The 22,792-nt window shown below is 35.6% G+C and overlaps 2 protein-coding genes and 1 pseudogene across 14 annotated transcripts in view; all 3 read left to right on the forward strand.

Annotated features, from left to right (window-relative positions):
* The window catches only part of LOC145504955 (olfactory receptor 4A47-like), a 98,203-nt gene extending 92,015 nt beyond the window's left edge, over nt 1-6,188 (forward strand). For all 12 annotated transcript variants that reach the window (XM_081486552.1, XM_081486533.1, XM_081486512.1 and 9 more), the window contains one exon: nt 4,704-6,188. In XM_081486552.1, coding sequence (XP_081342678.1) covers nt 4,747-5,676 — 930 coding nt within the window. In that variant the 5' untranslated portion in view covers nt 4,704-4,746 and the 3' untranslated portion in view covers nt 5,677-6,188. The remainder of the gene's footprint in view (nt 1-4,703) is intronic.
* Nucleotides 1-22,792, forward strand: part of LOC145504954 (olfactory receptor 4A47-like) — a 132,348-nt gene that overhangs the window by 92,015 nt on the left and 17,541 nt on the right. Inside the window, exon 13 of the mRNA XM_081486460.1 lies at nt 4,704-4,857. The gene's annotated coding sequence lies outside the window, so the exon portion shown is untranslated. The remainder of the gene's footprint in view (nt 1-4,703; nt 4,858-22,792) is intronic.
* LOC145505099 (olfactory receptor 4A47-like) lies at nt 18,064-21,369 on the forward strand (annotated as a pseudogene). Its single transcript, XR_014052840.1, has one exon. The product of XR_014052840.1 is annotated as an olfactory receptor 4A47-like (transcript).

Genomic DNA, 22,792 nt, shown 5'->3' on the forward strand with positions numbered 1-22,792 from the left:
GCAGCCTGAGGGCTCAGTAGTTGTGACTTACTGTCCTTAGGGTGCCTGGGCTTCAGTAATTGCAGCACTGGAGCTAATTAGTTGTGGCTACAGGACCCTGGTGTATTCAGACCTCAGTAGTTGTGGCATGCAGGCTGTCTAGTCATGCCTCTCAGGCTCTAGAGCATGTGCTCAGTGGTTGTGGTGCATGAGTTTAATTGCTCTGCAGCATGTGGAATCTTCCCAGACCAGGGATTGAACCTATGTCCCCTCCACTGGCAGGCTGATTCCCATCCACTGCACCACTAGGGAAGTCCATTAGTTCTTACATTTATTTTGAAAATTGTGCTCCTATATACATAGGGAAGGTTGAGTGTCAAAGAATTGATGCTTTAGAATTGTGTTGCTGGAGGAGACTCTTGAGTGATCCTTGGACAGAAAAGAGATCAAAGCAGCCAAATCTAAAGGAAACCAATCCTGTACATTTTTTGGAAGGACTGATGCTAAAGCTGAAGCTCCAATATTTTGGCCACCTGATACAAAGAGCAAACTCAATAGAAAAGACCCTGATTCTGGGAAAGGTTGAAGGCAGGAGAAGGGGATGACAGAGGATGATAGTTAGATAGGATCACAAAATCAATAAGCATGACTTTGAGCAGACTCCAGGAGATTAAAAAAGGACAGGGAAGCCTGGCGTGTTACAGTCCATGATGTCAACAAAGAGTTGGACATAACTTAGCGACCGAACAACAACATACATAACAAAATTTACAATTTTAATCATTTTAAAGTGACACAGACTTGTTATAGAAACATTACCACTATCCAACTCTTAAACTTTTCCAACTTCCCAAACTGAAATTTCAGTCATTAAACAAAACTCTACATTTAAGCTCATGAAGCCCCAGGCAACCACCATTCTACTATCTGTTTATGAGTTTGATTGTCTAAGTTCTTCATGTAAGTCAAATTATATGATAATTGCTTTTATGTGATTGCCTTCTTATAACTTTTTATAATATCTTTTCCCCTTTAAATACTCTTGGGACCCTTGTTGAAAATTATCTAAAGACATATCAGTTCAGTTCAGTCGCTCAGTCGTGTCCGACTCTTTGTGACCCCATGAATTGCAGCACAGGTTTATTTCTGGACTTTCTATTTTATTCCATTAGTCCACCATCCATCTTCATTCGAATACTGGTGCTATGATTACCATTGCTTTGTATAATATCTTTTAGAGTCAGGAAATATGAGACCCCCAGCTTTCTTCTTTTCAAAATTGTTTCAGCAATTTGGAGTCCTTGAGATTCCATATGAATTTTAGCATGGATTTTTCCGTTTCTGCAAAATCAATATTGCTATTTTGATCTGTATATTACTTGAGGTAGTATTAACAACTTAATACTTTTAAATGTCCCAGATCATAAATGTCTTTTCATATTTGTGTGTGTTCCATAATATCTCTCAGTAACCTTTTGTAGTTTTCAGTTTACAGGACTTGTCTCTTTGATTAAGTTTACTTAAATATTTTATTTTTTGATACTTTTATACGTGGAATTATTTTCTTAATTTTTCCTTGAGTTGCTCATTATCACATAGAAATGAAACATCATTTCATAAAAAAAAAAAAACTCTCAAGTAATTAGCAAAAGATGTACCTTGACATAAGAAACTCCATATATTACAGATATACAGCTAACATCATCCTCAATATAGAAAGGTTGAAATCTTCCTCATTAAAATCTAGAATAAGACAAGAGGGCACACTCTCACAAGTCCTTTTATAACATAGTACTGCCATAAAAATTCCTGTGAAAAGTTTATATTTTTCTGAGTATAGATCCTGTCATCTCTGATGACAGGAGATAATTTTATTAATTTTTATTTAGTATTATTCTCTGTAACACTTCTAATGACAGCAACGTTCTACCTTTCAATCACAGCTTAAACATAACCTTTTAAGAAGGGTCTCCTCTGATTATATTATCCATGGTAGAATTCTATCTCTTCTTTTCTGTCACGTTATTCTATTTCTTACATTATGAGCCCTGAATAAGACTATAGCTACTTTATTAAATGTCTCCTTTTTTATTGTCTGACGATTATAATATCCATGCAGGAAAATATTTTTTACGTGATTTTTCCGCTGCTTTTATTAAGTACTGTGTCCTAACTCATAGCACAGATGATGGCATAAGAGGCGTGCCCTGACTTTTATAAACAACTAATAATTGGATAAATTATTAGTTATTACATCTAAAACCTGAAAACATTTAATTTTATTTTTAGTATAACTGTTATTTATTTAACCAAATTTTAAGGTGATTGAATCTAGTATTAAATAAAAGGAAAGATATTCTTTCCATGGCAGGGGAGAATATATTAATAATTCCACTAGATCAAAATGAGTGGGTCTATATTTTATCCTTATTGGCAGCAGCCTCATAGTGATTCTAAAGCTACTTTTTTTGTTTTTTTGCATGTTGTACCTTTCTGACATTAATTACATGCTTTGCTCTCGTAATATCTTCACATATTTTTTGTTGTTATTTAGTACCTAGGTCATGCCTGATTCTTTTGCCACCCTACAGACTGTAGCCTTCCAGGCTCCTCTATCCATGAGATTTTCCAGGCAAGGATACTGAAATGGGTTGGTATTTCCTTCTCCAGAGGATCTTCCTAAAACCAGGGGACAAACCTGCATCTTATGCATTGGCAAGTGAATTCTTCATCACTGAGCCACCAGGAAAGCCCCTATAGATGTTCTTTAAAACCTCTGTGGAAAATCCCAGTGAATTAATTAAACAAGAATCAGCCTTGAATACATTCCAAGACTCAGTGATAATTGAAGCTGGAAGGGATGGAATATCCCATGATCTTCACCTCTAATAGGAAGAAGATGCTATTTGCTTAGTAACTGGCATAAAACATTCAGGAGGTCCTTTCTTAGACTTATAACATGACTTAAAAAGAATCATGGGAATGTCTTTCAAAATCTCAGTCAACTAATCTGGTCATGTTTATATGACAGAGTGAAAATAACTGACCAGTCAAATGCTATTTTTCTTTTTGAAGTTAGTAGGAAAGAACTTACTTGTGAATAATTTCCCTGCCAAATAGCTAGCTGATTTCTTCTATGTATATGTAGGATTTACTGGTCATTTTGATATATTTCCTAATGTAATGAACTTGTTTTTCAGTGTGTGTACCATGGAATTACTTTCAAATAATTTACACTTCGCATAAAAATGACCTGAGTAATTAGAAGGTTCCATGAAGTAAATGGACAGAAAGTCAAATAAACTATACACTCAAGTAATAAGGCAGCCTTTTTTCCTCTGTTGTCAAACTGGATGAAAAACAATTCCAAGTGTTTATGAATAACTTCAAGTTATTTTTCAGGTTCTGAACAAGCCTCCAGAAGGTAATACTAACATTAAATAGTGGGAACCAGACTCACAGATGTGACTTTCTTTATTATATAAGAAAGTTAATTTCTTTGAAATCAATCAAACAGATTCAATTCTAGGTATATCACTTAAAAATGTGTACATGAGAAAATGAATTAGATATTCTGAGCCTTAATTTTTTCACTTATGAAATAAGGATTACAGTTCTTGCTACTGTAAATATTAAATGTGTTACATTAAACTATGAGTGTGTGATTGGAATATACTGTAGGAGTTTGGAGAAGTAGAGTGATGTTATCAGAATAAGATTAAAAAGTACAATTTGATCTGCTTAAGGAGAATTGACTTTTGAGGCCAATATAAATGTGGAGAGACTTAGTAGGAGGCTATTAGAGTGGACCAGGAGGAAATTAAGTAGGGGATGATCACATTTGTGATGTATTTTGAAAATAGAGTTAGTAGGATTTATTAATTCTCATGAGAGTAAAAAATGAGTTAAGAGTACTGAAATTTTGTTTCTGAATATTAACATGAAAATTATAGCATTTAATGAGACAAATAAGGAATGCCTCTTTAAATTTTGCTTAGAAAATGCTCATGTTTATTGTGGAAAATTTAGAAGTTATGTTTTACAATAGTAAATTGCTATTCAATTGGAATTCAAAATTAGATATGTTGTAAATAAACATTTGAAATTTAGGGGAAAGATAAGGATTAGAAATACAAAATTAGACTGTTGCAGTATAGTTTATTGGTCAGAAAAGGGAAATATCTACCTAAAGACTGAAAAAGTGTCAGGGAGCTTTGAGACAATTCAAGACAAGGAACTTGTGTTCATACATTCATCTACCCACTGACTATGTGTATTACCTTGAGTGTGTCTCATGTATTATACTCTGCGTCTTTATAAATGCTGCACCTTTTCATGACTTTCTCTTTCTATTTCTTTATACTTTGAATTATTTTTTACACTCAGCTGAAGCATTACTTCCTCTTGAAGGTCTTCTGTGATACTTACTTGATATACTCTTATATTCTGACTCCTCAGTGCTGTGTGGATTTAATGGAACTTCATACATGTGTCTGGAATTGCTTGTTTTCTTTGTTCTGTGTCATATCACTGAGGTTAAAAAAAAAAAAACAAAAACACAAGCTATGCCTATTCAAATTGGTAATCAAAATGTCTATGACACATTAGACACAATTGCATGTTCTACTGACATTCTTCCAATGAATGGATAAATAAAACGTTATTTCTATAAATTTTTAGCGTTTTTCCCCTTTAAGTGTTATACCCCCCCCTTTTTTTTTTAGGTAAACTGCTTTAATATGTGAAGTCAGCTCCTGTTCAGATTAGATGGAATCAAGAAATGATGTAACCTACTTTGTCCTTCTGGGTCTCACACAGAATCCAAAGGAGCAGAAAGTCCTTTGTCTTTTGTTGCTGTTCATCTACCTTTTGACTCTGGTAGGCAACCTGTTTATTATAGTGACTATAGCTGTCAATAAGAACCTGTACTCACCAATGTACTTTTTTCTTGCTAGCTTATCATGTATGGATGTCACTTACTCCAATTCTGTCACCCCCAGATTGATTTCAGAGTTGTTATTCGAGGAAAAACACATATCCTTTGAATCTTGTATGACCCAGCTGCTTACAGAACACTTTTTTGCTGGATCAGAGGTCTTCATTCTGCTGGTGATGGCCTATGACCGCTATGTGGCCATCTGTAAGCTCTTGCATTATTTGGTGATCATTAGGCAGAGGGTATGTGTTGTGGTGCTGGCGGTGTCCTGGTTTGGAGGTTTTCTGCACTCAGTAATTCAACTTAGCACTATTTATGGGGTCCCATTCTGTGGCCCCAATGTCATCGATCACTTTGTGTGTGACATGTACCCCTTATTGAAATTCGTCTCTACTGACACCTATCTCATTGGAATCTTCGTTATGGCCAATGGAGGACTGATCTGCACTATTGTGTTTCTGCTCTTACTCATCTCCTATGGAGTCATCCTGCAATCTCTGAAGAATCTGACTCAGAAAGGGAGGCAGAATGCCCTCCACACCTGTGGTTTCCACATCACTGTGGTTGTCTGCTTTTTTGTTCCCTGTATTTTCACGTATGTAAGACCTGCTAAGACGTTTCCCCTTGACAAATTATTGAGCGTGTTTTTCACAGTCACAACCCTCATTCTGAACCCATTAATCTACAGTTTAAGAAGTTCTGAGCTAACTTATGCTATGAAGATGCCCTGGAGAAGAAACATCATATCTCATATTCAATAAGTGCATCATCCACCATGAAGGGAGTAATTTGACATCAGGTTGCATTTCCTTAGAATGCAGAAGTCATTTTAAAATTTGATTCTGATTTCTCTTTCTTCAAAGAGTTTATGGTAATTATAATTATACAACCAGGGTATAATAACAGTTTACCTACGTACTAGAATATGAAGTCTATAATTAACTTATCAGTGTACCTAGAATGGTGTAATGCCTATATAGCAAGACATTAATATGTAATGAATTAACAAGTAAATTATTATACAGTTATTCTGATTTTTCATCAACTTATGCATTTATATTTTTTATTCTTTTTCAGAGGCAGTGTAATCTTTACTTAGCATCTTGTCACTTAAGTTAACATTTTTACTTATACAGTTTAAAATACATAATTCTGTATGACTTGCCTTTACTGTATTGCATTCACATTATAGACAACATTTTTACTTTTATACTTTCAGTGTTTACAATGAAACTGAAGTAAAATAGATAATAATAAATAGCATAAGCAAAAACTGAATGCTAGGAAACTGTATTCTCTCAGTAGAGTGCGACTCTGCAACCCAATGGACTGTAGTACACCAGGCTCCTCTCTGCACAGAATTCTATAGGCAAGAATACTTGAGTGGATTGCCATTCCCTTTTCCAGGAGATCTTCGCAACCCAGGGATGGAACCTGGGTGTCCCGCATTGCAGGCAGTTTCTTTACTGTACGATCCCCAAGGAGATCCAAATAGCATGAGGTGAAATTTAAAATGAATTTTCTGTTTTTCTCTCAGCTTCTTCTAGTCCTCATTCTCAGAGGTTGAACCTAAATTTGTTTCTTAATTTTCATCTAGTAATAATCTTTGCAGATGCAAGTATATTCTCTCTCTATATATTTGTTTCTTTCTAAATATGTATCACTTGCTTGCTTTTGCTATGCAATATCTTAAAGATATTTCCATACCAGTCCATATAGATTTCTTAAATTTTCTCATTTTGCACAACACTCTTTATAAATTTATATCTAAATTAATATCCATTCCTTTCATGAGATTCCCAGGCTTTTCTATGACAGTTATATTTCCAATAAATATATGTTTTTGAATATGTGCAAATATAAGTTTCTAGGTGTAGAATTGTTGATATTACATTTGATTTAATGGTCAGGTACTACATGCATTTAAAATGCTGATACTGATATTTATTGCCAAAATATCATTCTCTTTTTTTTTTAATTTATTTCTCAATTTGGCAAAAATTGCTTTACAATGTTTTGTGTTGGTTTCTGCCATACAACAGCCCAAATCAGTCATAATTATGCACGTGTCACCTTACCTCCTAGCTCAGTGGGTAAAGAATTTGCCTGGAATGCAGGAGACCGGAGTTTGATTCCTGGGTCGATAAGATCCCCTGGAGCAGGAAATGGCAACCTACTTCAGGATTCTTGCCTGGAGAGTCCCATGGATAGAGGAGCCTGACAGGCTACAGTCCGTGGGTCACAAGAGCCGAACACGACTTAGTGACTAAACCAGCACCACTCCATCTTGAGCCTCCCTCTGCTTCCCCGACTCCACCCCTGTAGGTCACCACAGAGTGCCAAGCTGGGCTCCCTGTGTTATATAGCAACTTCTCACAGTTATCTGTTTTATACAAGATAGTGTATATATGTCGATGCTACTTTCTCTGTTTGTCCCACACTTTCCTTCCCCTACTGCGTCCATGAGTCCTGTCTCTATATCTGCATCTCCATTTCTTTCCTGCAAATAGGTTCATTTTTCTAGATTCCATATAGATAGTTAATATACTATATTTGTTTTTCTCTTTCTGACTTACTTCACTCCAAACTATTGCCCTTGAGGTTGTACTAACAGCTACTATGTCTGTGCTTAGTTGTTCAGTTGTGTCTCACTGTTTGTGACCCCATGGACTGTAACCTGCCAGGTTTCTCTGTTCTTGGGATTTCTCAGGCAGGAATACTGGAATGGATTGCCATTTCCTCCCTCGGGGGCTCTTTCTGACTCAGGAATCGAACCTGCATCTCCTGTGTCTCCTTTACTCGCTGAGCCATCAAGGAAGCCCTAATAACAGTTTCTGTCCTGTTCATAGTCCATGTGAATTTTTTGTCCACATTCTCAACGACCAGTATCTGATAAATATTTATCACATCTAATTAAAGTTATTTTTTACATTAACTGAAACCCTTTTGATATAATTAAGTTTGAACATCTTCCCATATGTATGATTTGATTTGTATTTGTTTATGGATTTTATATATATGTCTTTAATATGATTCATTCAATTTTTTATTTTTAAGAGAATTTGAAACAAAAGAAATGATATCTTTTACATTGTATATATGGTTAATAATTTCTGGATATATATTTTAATTTTTTTATCCCATGTAGAATTATTTCTGCATGTATTTTTTTTTGTATTTTATATTAAATTAAAAAACAAAAACGTATCCTGCTTAGGAAGAATTTTCTCATTTCACTTGTGCCAAAACTTCATTTTTTTTTGCATTTAATTTTAAAGCATTTTTTACATCTTTAAAGCATATATTACATCTTACATTAAAGCATTTGATTCATTTTGATTTAGGATTTTCAAGAGGGGTTGATTGTATTTGTTTTGTAAATTTTAGAATTTTTTAAAAATATTCACTTTATCTTTTTGCCATTGATTTGAAATTCTGACTATTGTATTTTTACCTCCAAATGTATTTGGGTCTAATTCAAAACTCTAATCTTTTTCACTGATCTCTTTATTCATGTGTGCATTGACACATAATTGCTATGATATCTAAGATATTTTGACATGTGAAGAGTCTCAGTTCAGTTCAGGCGCTCAGTCGTGTCTGACTCTTTGCGACCCCATGAATCACAGCACGCCAGTCATCCCTGTCCATTACTAACACCAGGAGTTTATCCAAACTCATGTCCATTGAGTCGGTGATGCCATCCAGCCATCTCATCCTCTGTCGTCCCCCTCTCCTCCTGCCCCCAATCCTTCCCAGCATCAGGGTCTTTTCCAATGAGTCAACTTTTCGCAGGAGGTGGCCAAAGTATTGGAGTTTCAGCTTCAACATCAGTTTAGGATAGACTGGTTGGATCTCCTTGCAGTCCAAGAGACTCTCAAGAGTCTTCTACAACATCACAGTTCAAAAGCATCAATTCTTCAGTGCTCAGCTTTCTTCACAGTCCAACTCTCATATCCATACATGACTACTGGAAAAACCATAGCCTGGACTAGATGGACCTTTGTTGGCAAAGTAATGTCTCTGCTTTTTAATATGCTATCTAGTTTGGTCATAACTTTCCTTCCAAGGAGTAAGTGTCTTATAATTTTGTGGCTGGAATCACCATCTGCAGTGAATTTGGAGCCCAGAAAAATAAAGTCTGACACTGTTTCCACTGTTTCCCCATCTATTTCCTAGGAAGTGATGGGACCAGATGCCATGATCTTAGTTTTCTGAATGTTGAGCTTTAAGCCAACTTTTTCACTCTCCTTTGCACTTTCATCAAGAGGTTCCTTAGTTCTTCTTCACTTTCTGCCATAAGGGGGGTGTCATCTGCATTTCTGAGGTTATTGATATTTCTCCTGGCAATCTTGATTCCAGCTTGTGGCTTCTTCCAGCCCAGTGTTTCTCATGACGTATATACGTTAAATAAGCAGGGCGACAATATACAGCCTTGACATACTCCTTTTCCTATTTGGAACGAGTCTGTTGTTCCATGTCCAGTTCTAACTGTTGCTTCCTGACCTGCATACAGGTTTCTCAAGAGACAGGTCAGATGGTCTGGTATTCCCATCTCTTTCAGTATTTTCCAGTTTATTGTGATCCACGTAGTCAAAGGCTTTGGCATAGTCAATAAAGCAGAAATAGATGTTTTTCTGGAACTCTCTTGCTTTTTTGATGACCCAGCAGATGTTGGCAATTTGATCTCTGGTTCCTCTGCCTTTGTAAAACCAGCTTGAATATCTGGCAGTTCACAGTTCAAGTATTGCTGAAGCCTGGCTTGGAGAATTTTGAGCATTACTTTACTAGCATGTGAGATGAGTGCAAGTAGTTGTGAAGAGTCTAGCAGTCCCTTATTAGTATTCTTTCTCAGAATTTTGCCTAAGCCCATATATTTCTATTTTAAAATTATTAAAATAAGATAATATATTAAGTATAAATAAGATAAAACTTTGGAGAATGCAATGGCAACCCACTCCAGTACTCTTGCCTGGAAAATCCCAGGGACAGCGGAGCCTGGTGGGCTGCCGTCTATGGGGTCGCACAGAGTCAGACACGACTGAAGTGACTTAGCAGCAGCAGCAGCAATATAAAAGTTTAAATTAAAATTAGCTTAAAATTGTTAAAATAAATTTAAAATATATTCAAAACAATTATTTTCATTAAGATTCCCATTGAGAAGATTAATTTAAGAAGAGTTTATACCTTTAGAGTATGAAAAACTCTTATCCAGATAAGAATTGATGTTTTCAGTTAACAAGTCACATATTGTAAAATTGAGTGAAACTTACAGTTCCTGTCCGTGTTACTAATCCCTTGTAGATAGCTGCTATTCTTTAGCTATGATACCTAAAATGCTAACAACTGCTTTAGGACAAAAATCATCTCTTTCAAGGAAGTTCAGGACTTAAATCACTGCTGAGCATCTTGTGCTGCTGAGATCTTCTTGCTATGATAAGTCGTTTCAGTCCTGTCTGACTCTTTGCAATCCTGTGGACCGTGGACTGCCAGGATTCTCTGTCCATGGGATTCTCCAGGAAGAATACAGTAACAGCAACAATAACAAAAAAGAATGAAAGAAAAAGAAAAAAAACTGAAAAAAAAGAAAAAAAAAATTGTTGATATACAGTTTTAGAGGCTTTTTTCTGAAATGCAAACATGTTTATTTTATTTTGACTTATTACAACCACGGGAGGAGAAGGGGACGACAGAGGATGAGATGGTTGGATGGCATCACCGACTCGATGGACATGGGTTTGGGTAGACTCCGGGAGTTGGTGATGGACAGAGAGGCCTGGCGTGCTGCAATTCATGGGGTCGCAAAGAGTCGGACACGACTGAGCGACTGAACTGAACTGAACTGAACAACCACAGGTGGCGCTAGTGGTAAGGAATCTGCCTGCCAATGCAGGAGATGCAAGAGACCTGGGTTTGGGAAGATGCCCTGGAGCAGAAAGTAGCAACCCATTCCAGTATTCTTGCCTGAAAAATTCCATGAACAGAGGAGCCTGGCAAGCTACAGTCCATGGGATGCAAAGAGCACATGGACTGAGCACATGAACTTGAAATGGCAATTTCTCTTTAAATTGTAATTTTCCAGGTAACATAAATTTTCTGTAACTCTGAAGGTAAACTCATCTCACTCAGTGTTTCATTAGCCAAACAGTGCCTCTGTTTGCAGGGTAGAGTTGAAGTCAAAACTGTTGTGTAATCTGTTGTGTATACACTTTGAAGGAAGTTTCACATTATAAAATTCTCTCTTCTGCAAAATCAAGCAATCTGCACTAGACTGGAGGAGCAAAAAATCCTTCATAAATGTTTGTTGACTTGCTTCTAAAACTGATTTTGAAACTCCATAACAAAGAGTTTGGATTTTGTTTCCTTCTTTCTCCTCCTCCCTTTTTTGGTCTGCTTTGTTTTTTGATGCATCCTGAGTATTTAGAACAATGTCTGGGACATGGTAGGTACTCAATATTTGTCGAGTTGATTACATTATAATCATTGGAAATTGACAATACAGACTAGTATATTTAAAATAAATAGTCAACAAGGACCTACTCTATAACACAGGGAACTTTACTCAATATTTTGCAATAACCTAAATGAAAAAATAATTTGAAAAAATAGATGCATAAAATATGTGTAACTCAGTCCCTTTCTCATACACCTAACACTAACACATTGTCGATCAGCCCTACTCTAATATAAACTAAAAATAAAAAATAGAGAATTTAATTTAGTGGTTTTGCCATTGGATTGACATATTTACCTCTTAAACAAGTTACCCAAGTTTATCTGAAGCCAATGATATTTGCATATACTTTGGGCTATAGTTTATGTTCCCACCATAATTCAATTAATGAAGTCACCATAGTTTTTTTTTTTTTGTTTTCCTTTTAAGAAACTGACTTCATTTTTTTTTTTGACATGGAATGCAACCCATTCTAGTACTCTTCCCTGGGGAATTCCATGGACAGAAGAATCTGATGGGCTACAGTCCATGGGGTTGCAAAGAGTTGGACATGACTGAGCAACTAACACATACACTGTTTTATTTATTTATTGGTTGCACTGGGTCTTCGTAGCTGTACGGGAGATTTCTATATTTGCAGAGAGTGGGAGCTGCTCTCTAGTTGTGGTGCATGGGCTTCTCATTTCTGTGGCTTCTCTTGTTGAGGAGTACAGGCTCTAGGTGCACGGGCTTCAATACTTGCAGCCTGAGGGCTCAGTAGTTGTGACTTACTGTCCCTAGGGTGCCTAGGGATTCAGTAATTGCAGCACCGGGGCTCATTAGTTGTGGCTAGAGGACCCTAGAGTATGCAGACTTCAGTTGTGGCATGCAGGCTCTCTAGTCATGCCTCTCAGGCTCTAGAGCGTGTTCTCAGTGGTTGTGGTGCATGGGCTTAATTGCTCTGCAGCATGTGGAATCTTCCTGGACTAGAGATTGAACCTATGTCCCCTCACTGGCAGGTTGATTCCCATCCACTGCACCACCAGAGAAGTCCATTAGTTCTTACATTTATTTTGAAAATTGTGCTCATGTATACATAAAGAAGGTTGAGTGTCAAAGAATTGATGCTTTAGAATTGTGTTGCGGAGAAGACTCTTGGGAGTCCCTTGGGCAGCAAAGAGATCAAACCAGCCAATCCTAAAGGAAATCAACCCTGATTATTCATTGGAAGGACTGATGCTGAAGCTGAAGTTCCAATATTTTGACCACTGCATACAAAGAGCCAACTCATTGGAAAAGACTCTGATTCTGGGAAAGATTGAAGGCAGAAGGAAAAGGGGACAACAGAGGATGAGAGGGTTAGATAGGATCACAAACTCAATGAGCATGACACTGAGCAGACTCCAGGAGATCAAAAAAGGACAGGGAAGCCTGGCCTGGTGCAGCCCATCGGGTCAGCAAGAGTTGGACATGACTTAGTAAAACATACATAACAAAATTTACAATTTTAATCATTTTAAAGTGACATATACTTGTTATGCAAATATTACCACTATCTATCTGTAAACTTTTCCAACTTCCCAAACTGAAATTTCAGTCATTAAACAAAATTCTCCATTTAAGCTCATGGAGCCCCAGGCAACCACCATTCTACTTTCTGTTTATGAGTTTGACTGCTTTAATTGCTTCACGTAAGTGAAATCATATGATAATAGTTTTTTTGTGATTGCCTTTTTATAACTTGTTATAATATCTTTTCCTTACTAAATACTCTTGCCACCCTTGTTGAAAATTATCTAAAGACATATACCAAGGTTTATTCCTAGACTTTTTTTTATTCCATTAGTCCACCGTCGATCTTTATTCGAATACTGGTACTTTGATTACCATCGCTTTGTATAATACGTCTTCGAGTCAGAGAGTATGAGACCCCCAGCTTTCTTCTTTTCAAGATTGTTTTGGCAATTTGGAGTCCTTGAGATTTCATATGAATTTTAGCATGGATTTTTCTGTTTCTGCAAAATCAGTTTTGCTACTTTGATCTGTAGACCACTTGAGATATTATCAACAACTTAATACTTTTCAATGTCCCAGATCATAATGTCTTTTCATATTTTTGTGTGTTCCAGAATATCTCTCAGTAACCTTTTGTAGTTTTCAGTTTACAGGACTTGTCTCTTTGGTGAAGTTTACTTGAATATTTTATTCTTTTTTGATTATTTTGTACGTGGAATTATTTTCTTCATTTTTCCTTGAGTTGTTAATTACACATAGAAATTCAACATTATTTTGTAAAAAACTCTCAGCAAATTGGAAGTAGAAGAAATGTATCTTGACATAAGAAAGTCCATATTTAACAGATCTATAGCTAACCTATGTCATTGGCATCTTAGTTGTGGCCAGTGGGGGACTGACCTGCACTGTTGTATTTCTGCTCTTACTTGTCTCCTATGGAATCATCCTGCACTCTCTGAAGAACCTGAGTCAGGAAGGGAGGCAGAAAGCCCTCCAGACCTGCGGTTCCCACATTACCATGGTTGTCTGCTTCTTTGTTCCCTGTATTTTTACATGTGCAAGACCTGCTAAAACATTCCCCAATGAAAAATTATTGAGTGTGCTTTATACAATCATAACCCCCATGCTAAACCCATTAATCTACAGTCTAAGAAATTCTGAGTTGACTAATGTTATGAAGAAGCTCTGGAGAAGAAACATCATATCTCATATTAAATAAGTGCATCACCCAACATGAAGGGACTCATTTGCCATCAGTTTCCATTTCCTTAGAATGCAGAAGTCATTTTAAAATTTGATTCTAATTTTAAATTTTTTCCTGAAAAAGAAAAAATTCTCTTTCTTCAAAGAGTTTATGATAATTGCAGTTAAAGATTACAATTATACAGCTGTGCTATTAATAACAGTTTCCTCCATACTAAGATGTAAGATCCATCATTATCTTTATCACTGTACCTAGAAATGTATAATGCCTGTACAGTAAGCGGTTAATAATAAATAATGATGAATGAGATAAGTACTATATAGTAACACTGATTTTTAATCAATTTGCTCATTTGTCTTTTTTACTCTTTTTCAGAGATGGGATAATTTTTATTTAGATTCTTGTAATTTAAGTGTATTTTACTTTTTAATTTTTACAATTTGAAATATTTAATTTATATAGGTCCTTTTGTTAGCATATTTCAGTCGCATTATACACACAATTTTTGCTTTAATATTGTTAGTGTTCACAAGAAAATTGAAGTAAAATAGATAATAATAAACAACATAAATAAAACCAAATAAGATGGGGTGAAGTGTCAAACAAATTTCTCCCTTTTATCTCAGTATTTTCCAATCTTCAATCTAAGTGGTAGAATCTAATTTTTATTCTTAATTTTCATCTAGTAAAAGTCTTTGCAATTGCCGGTGTATTTGCCATGTATATATTTGCTTTTTCTATACATATCACAGTTGCTTTTACTATGCCACATCTTAAAGATATTTCAATGCAAGCTCAAACATATCCCTTAACTTTTCTCATGTTTCACAATACTTATCAATTTATTTTAAAATTCATATATCCATTCCTTTTCATGTGGTTTTAAACTTTTTTATGACAATTTTCAAATAAATATATGTTTTGAATATGTGCAAATATGATTTCCTAGGCATAAAATTGTTGATGTGATATTTGAATCAATGATCAGGTAACATATGCATTTAAAATGTTAATATTGATAGTTATTGACAAACTGTTGTTCTTGAGGTTGTATAAAAACTACAGTCTTGTCCACTGTCAGTGAGAAATCTTTTGTCCACATTTTCAAGACCAGTACCTGATATTTATGATAACTGATTAAAGTTATTTTTCTACTTTGCTACCCTTTTGATATAATTTAGTGAGGCATCATTCCATATGTTTAACTTGATTTGTTTTTATTCTTTTGTGAATTTTATATATATGTCTTTATTTCATTCAATGTTTGATATTTATGAGGTTATATATTAAAGAAATGATCTCTTTTACATTGTATATATGATTAATATTTTCTGGTTATATGTTCTTAACTTTAAAATATATAGAATGCTTTTTGCATGTAATATTTTTATACTTTATATTTAATTTTTTTGTATATTGCTTATGAAGAATTTTCTCATTTCACTTGTGACAATTCTTCAATTTTTTAAGTATTTAATTTTAAAACATTTTTGGTATCATATGGAAACTTTTGATTTGTCTTGAATTAATTTTGCTATAGGAGACAAATATGGATTGAATTTTTAGTTGTTTCTCTAAATTTTAGTTTGTTTTTTTTTTAAATGATCATGTAAATATCTTTTTGACATTGATTTGAAATCCTGACTATTGTATGCTGAAGTCCCTATTTGGATCCAATTCAAGACTCTATTCTTTTTCACTGATATTTTCATGTGCAGATTGGCACATAATATAATTGCGATGATATATAAAACATTTTGATAAGTAAAGAGACTAGCAGTCCCTCGTTACTATTCATTTTCTGAGGTATGCCTAGGCTTGTCTATTTCTGTTCCAAATTATTACAAAAAACAATAAATTGAATGTAAATAAGATAAATAATACAGTTTAAAATGAAGTTAAGATAAATTTAAAATATTTAGTCACAAAATAATATTCAGTTATTATTTTCAATAAGATTCACCTTGAGAAGGTTCATTTTAGAGAAGTTGATATCTTTAGAGTATAAAACTGTGATCCAAGTATGAAAAGATGTCTTCAGTTAAAAGTTACCTTTTGTAAATTTGGGTAAAGCAGGAATTACAGTTCCTGCTGTGTTTCGTTCCCTTATGAGCATCCATTGTCTTCATCTATGGCACCTGAAATACCAACTTGACACTTGCTGTAAGAAAAAAATCATCTCTTTCAGGAAGTCCAGGACTCACGTCTTTGCTGAGTATCTTTTGCTGCTGAGATCTTCCTGCCCATAGTGGTTGCCAATGAGCACTGAGTGGCCATCTGCAAAACCCTGTACTGTGAAACCATCATGTGTGACAGGGATGTGGCTTTCTCTTTCAAGTAATAGGAGCTGAAGGGTTGTACTTGGCAATCTTCATAGTGTGGCTGCCTGTCTGTGGTTCAATGTCATAGATGATTCTTGTGTGCCTTGAACCTTTGTTGAAACTTGTCTGCATGGAATTCGCATCCTTGTTCTCTGTTGCTGACAACCATTGGTTCATTTACCCATTAAAATATTTTCCCTTGTTGATCTCTCATGTGGTCATATTGACCCCCCTAGAGACATAGCTTGGAGGGGAGATGCAAAGTTCTCTCCACCCGTGTCTCTCACATCACTGTGGTCATCTTAGTTTATGTGCCCTGCTGATTTGTGCATTTGTACCCAAGCTTTGTGTACATTTTATATCATGCTAAGGCCTTTGTTAAACTTCTTAAACTTCACATTCAGAAATTTCGACATGAAAATGCTATGAGGAAGTTCTGGGATGAAAAATTGACGTTGGGAAATAATCATAACAAAAAAAAAAGTATGTTTGTCTTTAAAATGGAAAAGAGAAAATACAATTTTTATTTTATTTTTTTAATGAATTGTTTTACTTGAGAGCTAATTACTTTAAATATTGTAGTGGGTTTTGCCATACATTGACATGAATCAGCCATGAGTGTACAAGTGTGCCCCATCCTGAACGCCCTTCCCACCTCCATCCCCATCCCATCCTTCAGGGTTCTCCCAGTGCACCAGCCCTGAGCACCCTGTCTCATGCATCAAACCTGGACTGGAGACCTATTTCACGTATGGTAATATACATGTTTCAATGCTATTCTCCCAAATCATCCCACCCTCACCTTCTCTCACAGAGTCCAAAAGTCTGTTCTTTCTATCTGTATCTCTTTTGCTGTCTCATATATAGAGTCATCATTACCATCTTTCTAAATTCCATATATATGTGTTAATATACTGTATTGGTGTTTTTCTTCCTAACTTACTTCACTCTGCATAATAGGCTCCAGTTTCATCCACCTCATTAGAACTGATTCAAATGCATTCTTTTTAATAGCTGAGTAATATTCCGTTGTGTCTATGTACCACACCTTTCTTATCCATTTGTCTGCTGATGGACATCTAGGATGCTTCCATGTCCTGGCTATTGTAAACAATATTGCAATGAACATTGAGGTATATGCGCCTCTTTAAATTCTGGTGTCCTCGATGTGTATGCCCAGCAGTGGCATTGCTGGGTCATATGGCAGTTCTATTTCCAGTTTTTTAAGGAATCTCACACTGTTCTCCATAGTGGGTGTACTAGTTTGCACTCCCACCAACAGTGTAAGAGGGTTCCTTTTTCTCCCCTTTCTCCTCTACATCATTTACTGTTTGTTGACTTTTTTAAAAATTAACTTATCTATTCTAGTTGGAGGCTAATTAATTTACAATATTGTAGTGGTTTTTGCCATACATTGATATGAATCAGCCATGGGTTTACATGTGTTCCCCATCCTGAACCCTCTTCCACCTCCCTCCCCATCCCATCCCTCTGGGTCATCCCAGTGCACCAGCCCTGAGCACTTGTCTCCTGCATTGAACCTGGACTGGCGATCAGTTTCACATATAATAATATTAGAAGGATGATAACAATAATCCTATATACAAGACAGAAAAGGAGACACAGATGTATAAAACAGTCTTTTGGACTCTGAGAGAAGCTGAGGGTGGGATGATGTGAGAGAATAGCATTGAAACATGTATATTATCATTTGTTTGTAGACTTTTTGATAGACTAGATGGAACCCAGAAACAATGTAATTTATTTCATCCTCTTGGGCCTCACACATAATCCAAAGGAGCAGAAAGTCCTTTTTGTTATTTTCTTGTTCTTCTACATTTTGACCATAGTGGGAAACCTGCTTATTGTTGTGACTGTAGTTGTCAGTAAGACACTGAAATCACCCGTTCACTTTTTTCTTGCTAGTTTATCATTTATAAATCTAGTTTGTTCCTCTCTGCTTCCCCCAGATTGATTTCAGACTTGTTCTTTGGGGAAAATACCATGTCCTTTAAATCCTGTATGACCCAACTGTTTACAGAGCACTTTTTTTGGTGGATCTGAGATATCTCTTCTGTTGGTGATGGCCTATGACCTCTATGTGGACATCTGTAAGGCCTTGCATTATTTGGTGATCATGAGGAAAAGGAGATGTGTTGTACTGCTGCTGGTATCCTGTATTGGAGGCTTTCTGGACTCAATTATTCAAGTTAGCACTGTTGATGGGCTCCCTTTTTGTGGTCCCAATATCACTGAACACTTTATGTGTGACATGTTCTCCTCATTGAAACTCATCTGTACTGACGCATTTGTCATTGGCATCTTAGTTTTGGCCAATGCAGGACTGATCTGCTCTGCTGTTTTTCTGCTCTTCCTCATCTCCTATGGAGTCATCCTGCACTCTCTGAAGAGCCTGAGTCAGGAAGGGAGGCAGAAAGCCCTCCAGACTTGTGGTTCTCAGATCACTGTGGTTGTCTGCTTCTTTGAACCCTGTATATTCATGTATGCAAGACCTGCTAAAACCTTCCCCATTGACAAATCACTGAGCATGTTTCATACAGTCATAAGTCCCATTCTGAGCCCATTAATCTACAGTCTAAGAGGTTTTGAGATCATGAATGCTATAAGGAAGCTCTGGACAAAAAAAGTGAGATCAAGTAGTAAATAACTGCATCATGCATTACAGAGAAAGTAGTTTAACGCTAGGAATTTAGTTCAAATATCAAAGCCTATTGTTCTGATGTAAACTTTCCTTTTCTCTGAATAATTTATAGTAAGTTTTATTAAAGAATAAAATCTATGATTATTTTGTTAATAGTAGTTCCCCTCCTTGAATGTAAAGATTAATGTCTAGTCTATCACTGCAACTGGAAAGGTGAAATTCATTTAAATTGAGTCAATAATTAATATGTAATGCATTTGTCAGTATTACAAAAATAATTAAATAATATGCATTACTTTATTACTTTCTCATTTTTTGTAACCAGATTCTTATCTTTTTTTTTTTTAATAAATTTATTTATTTTAGTTGGGGGCTAATTACTTTACAATATTGTAATAGTTTTTGCCGTACATTGACATGAATCAGCCATGGGTTTACATGTGTTCCCCTTCCTGGACCCCCCACCCACCTCCCTCCCCATCCCATCCCTCTGGGTCATCCCATTGCCCCGGCCCTGAGCCCTTGTCTCATGCATCGAACATGGAATGGTGTTCTGTTTCACATACAATAATATACATGTTTCAATGCTATTCTCCCAGAACGTCCCACCCTCACCTTCTCCCTCAGAGTCCATAAAATTGTTCCATGCATCTGTGTCTCTTATTCTGACTCGCATATAGGGTTATCGTTACCATCTTTCAAATTCCATATATATGCATTAGTATACTGTATTGTTGTTTTTCTTTCTGGCTTACTTCACTCTGTATAATGGGCTCCAGTTTCATCCATCTCAGTAGAACCGATTCAAATGTATTTTTTTTAATGGCTGAGTAATATTCCATTGTGTATATGTACCAGAGCTTCCTTATCCATTTATAGTCACTTTTTATTGTACTAATTAAAATATTTAATACTATATTCTATCCTCTTCATTCACTTTTATTTGTTACATTTGAAAATTTAGTGTGACATTTTCTTTTTTATAGAAAATTGAAAAGTATGATGTGTTGTGGTCCTTTAATGGACCGGCACTTGGGGGTACAGAGTCAACCGATAAGAAAGTAAAAGAGGGAAGAAAAGAGGCTGATATTCCCTGGTTTACACAGTATGCCAATATAATTCTAGGACAAAGAGCTAGCACCGTCTATGTAGGCTCAGGGCGCCCTCTCGAAGAGGTCTTGAAAGCCCGGGCAAATAAGTAGACACGGTGGACACCTGTGCTCCATGGAAGCAGCCTGAAATGGAGAGAGGGAGAGAACGAGAGAGAGAGAGAGAGAAAATGAGGAAAGACACGGGGACCAGTGCTCTGGTGGAACAAAGGCATTTATTCAACATATTGTGGGCATGTATATACTCTCTTACCAGATAGCCCTTTTTAGCAGAGATAGGGATCAAAGATCTAACAAGTCATCTAGAAAGCTGGAGGCTAGAATTATTCTCTGGAGAGGGGGTTGTAAAAGTAAATTTACCTATCAGAAAGGAGGAGACTTGTAAATGGCTGCTGTTCACCATATGGAATTTCCATATGAATGAGATACATGAATTTCTATTATCCCTGAAAGCCGACTTGCCAGCTTTCTGGAAGCTGTATTCAGGTGCTGTTAAGGAACATCGAATTCATGCAAGACTGAAAACAGCACACAGGAAGCCTCCTGTTAAACGTATCCTGACAATGATGGATAATAATAAATGTTAAAAAATAGAATCCATACAAAATAGAATCATGTAAAATATACCTTCTGTCCACCCAATATCAGAGTTTCCCAGTATTTCCAGATTGCAGTCACTATACTGTTTCTAAGATTCCTCAAATGATAATTTTTGCAAAAAGAAGCATGTTTTCATGTTCGCAAAATGTTATACATTTTGCAACTCAGTTTTCTGAAGATCTTTCCATACAGTCTTCACAGCTCTAACTCATTCTAGTTTCCTCATACTGCTCAGCTTCTTTAAAAGTCTCTAAAATTTATGTATCCAACTTTCTTCATTTTTTTCCTCCTGTTTCTCTACAATAAATAATTCTGCGATGAAGTCTTTTTAAAATTTTCTAAGCATGAATTTCTAGAAGTGGAACTGTTGACTTAATTGGTATATGTATTTAAAATGTTGATATCCATAGTTATGCAAAAATGTCATTATGACCTTGAACAAACTTACTACTCCCCTCACTTGGAAAACACATTTGACAACATGCTGAACCACTAATGATTGATAAACATTTATGGTATATGAAAATCTGATTAAAGAAACTGTTTCATTTGTATACTTGTATTGATAGTCAATAAACATAATTGAATTTGAGTATCACCCATGTTTAAATGATTTGTAGTCCTTTTTCATGAATTGCCTATTAATGAATGTTTTGTGTGTATTTGATTGCCAATAATTTTCCATACTGATTTTAATGATTGAATTATACACTAATTATCCCATTTACCCTGTGTTTGGTTATTATTTTTCCTGCTTGTGATTTCTTTTTTATTTTTATAATACTGTGCAGAATATTTCTGGGGATGTATAAATATTTTTACATTTACATAATTGATTCTATCTTTTTTTTGCCTCTATGTCTTGAATTTGTCTATCTCATTGTTACCAAAATATTCTTCATAGTTTTCAACATTGAATTTTTAAGTCTTTCTGTTGTTTTACATTTTGTTTACATTTTCATTTGATATAAGAAGATAAGTAGGGATTACATTTTAATTATTTTTCTAGATTGTCATTATTATGGATGCATAATTATTTTTTCCCATGGCTTTGATATCCTAACTTTGTATTCCAAAATATGGCATGTGTTTTCATCAAATTCATTCCTCCACTAGCTTCCATTGATGTCTTTATTCACGTGCCATTTAATACACAATTTAATTGTGTGCATTTAATTTAGAATATATTTTACTATCTGAAAAGTCTAGGATTACTTCATTGCTAATTTTTTATCAGAACTATGTCTATTTTTGCATATTTGTATTTTAAAATTAAATTTCAATAGGCTAGTCTGGTAAAAACGACATTGAGTTAGTATTTTCAGTAAAATTTGATTGAGAAAGCATTTGCATCTTTAGAGAATTGAGAATTCCTATCCACAAGCTAAATGGTATCAGATCCATCAGAGAAAGGTTAGAATGAAGATTTATGCCACCTATTTGTGGTCACATTGCATACACCTTATTCAAGAATATGTGAATTCAAAAATCTCTGGATTTGAAAAATATTTCAATCTGGTAATTTGATGAGGGAACACGATTTTCCTGAGTTGAATTTTGGTGGTTCAGTTCAGGCCTCTGTTCACCAAACCTAGATTATTTTTTTATCATTATCATTGTCACCTTAGTCTGCATGGGTTGCCATAACAAACTACTATAGGCTGTGGAGCTTAGACAACAGACATTTATTTTCCCATAGTTCTGCAGGCTGATATCCAAGATCAAGGTGATTGCTAGGTTGGTTTCTGGTGAATCCTCTCTTCCTACCTTGCATTGGGCACCTTCTCACTCTGTCCTTGCATGGCCTTTCTTCTGTGCACTTGTGCAAGAGAAAGCTCTTTGTCCCCTCCACTTCTTATAAGGATGCCAGTTCTGTCAGATTAGGACTGACTCTTATGATATCAAGGAGGACCAGCTATTTCAGTCCCCATTTCAAGGTTCCCAAGCCTAGGTACTAGACAGAGGAGTGAATAAACTTTTTAGATGACCTCAGTCTGATAATTTTTAACTTCCATCTTGAGAGAGGTGGAGCC

This window comes from Giraffa tippelskirchi, chromosome 1 (assembly GCF_054371585.1).
Source record: "Giraffa tippelskirchi isolate mGirTip1 chromosome 1, T2T-mGirTip1v1.2.pri, whole genome shotgun sequence".
NCBI classification, from domain to species: domain Eukaryota; kingdom Metazoa; phylum Chordata; class Mammalia; order Artiodactyla; family Giraffidae; genus Giraffa; species Giraffa tippelskirchi.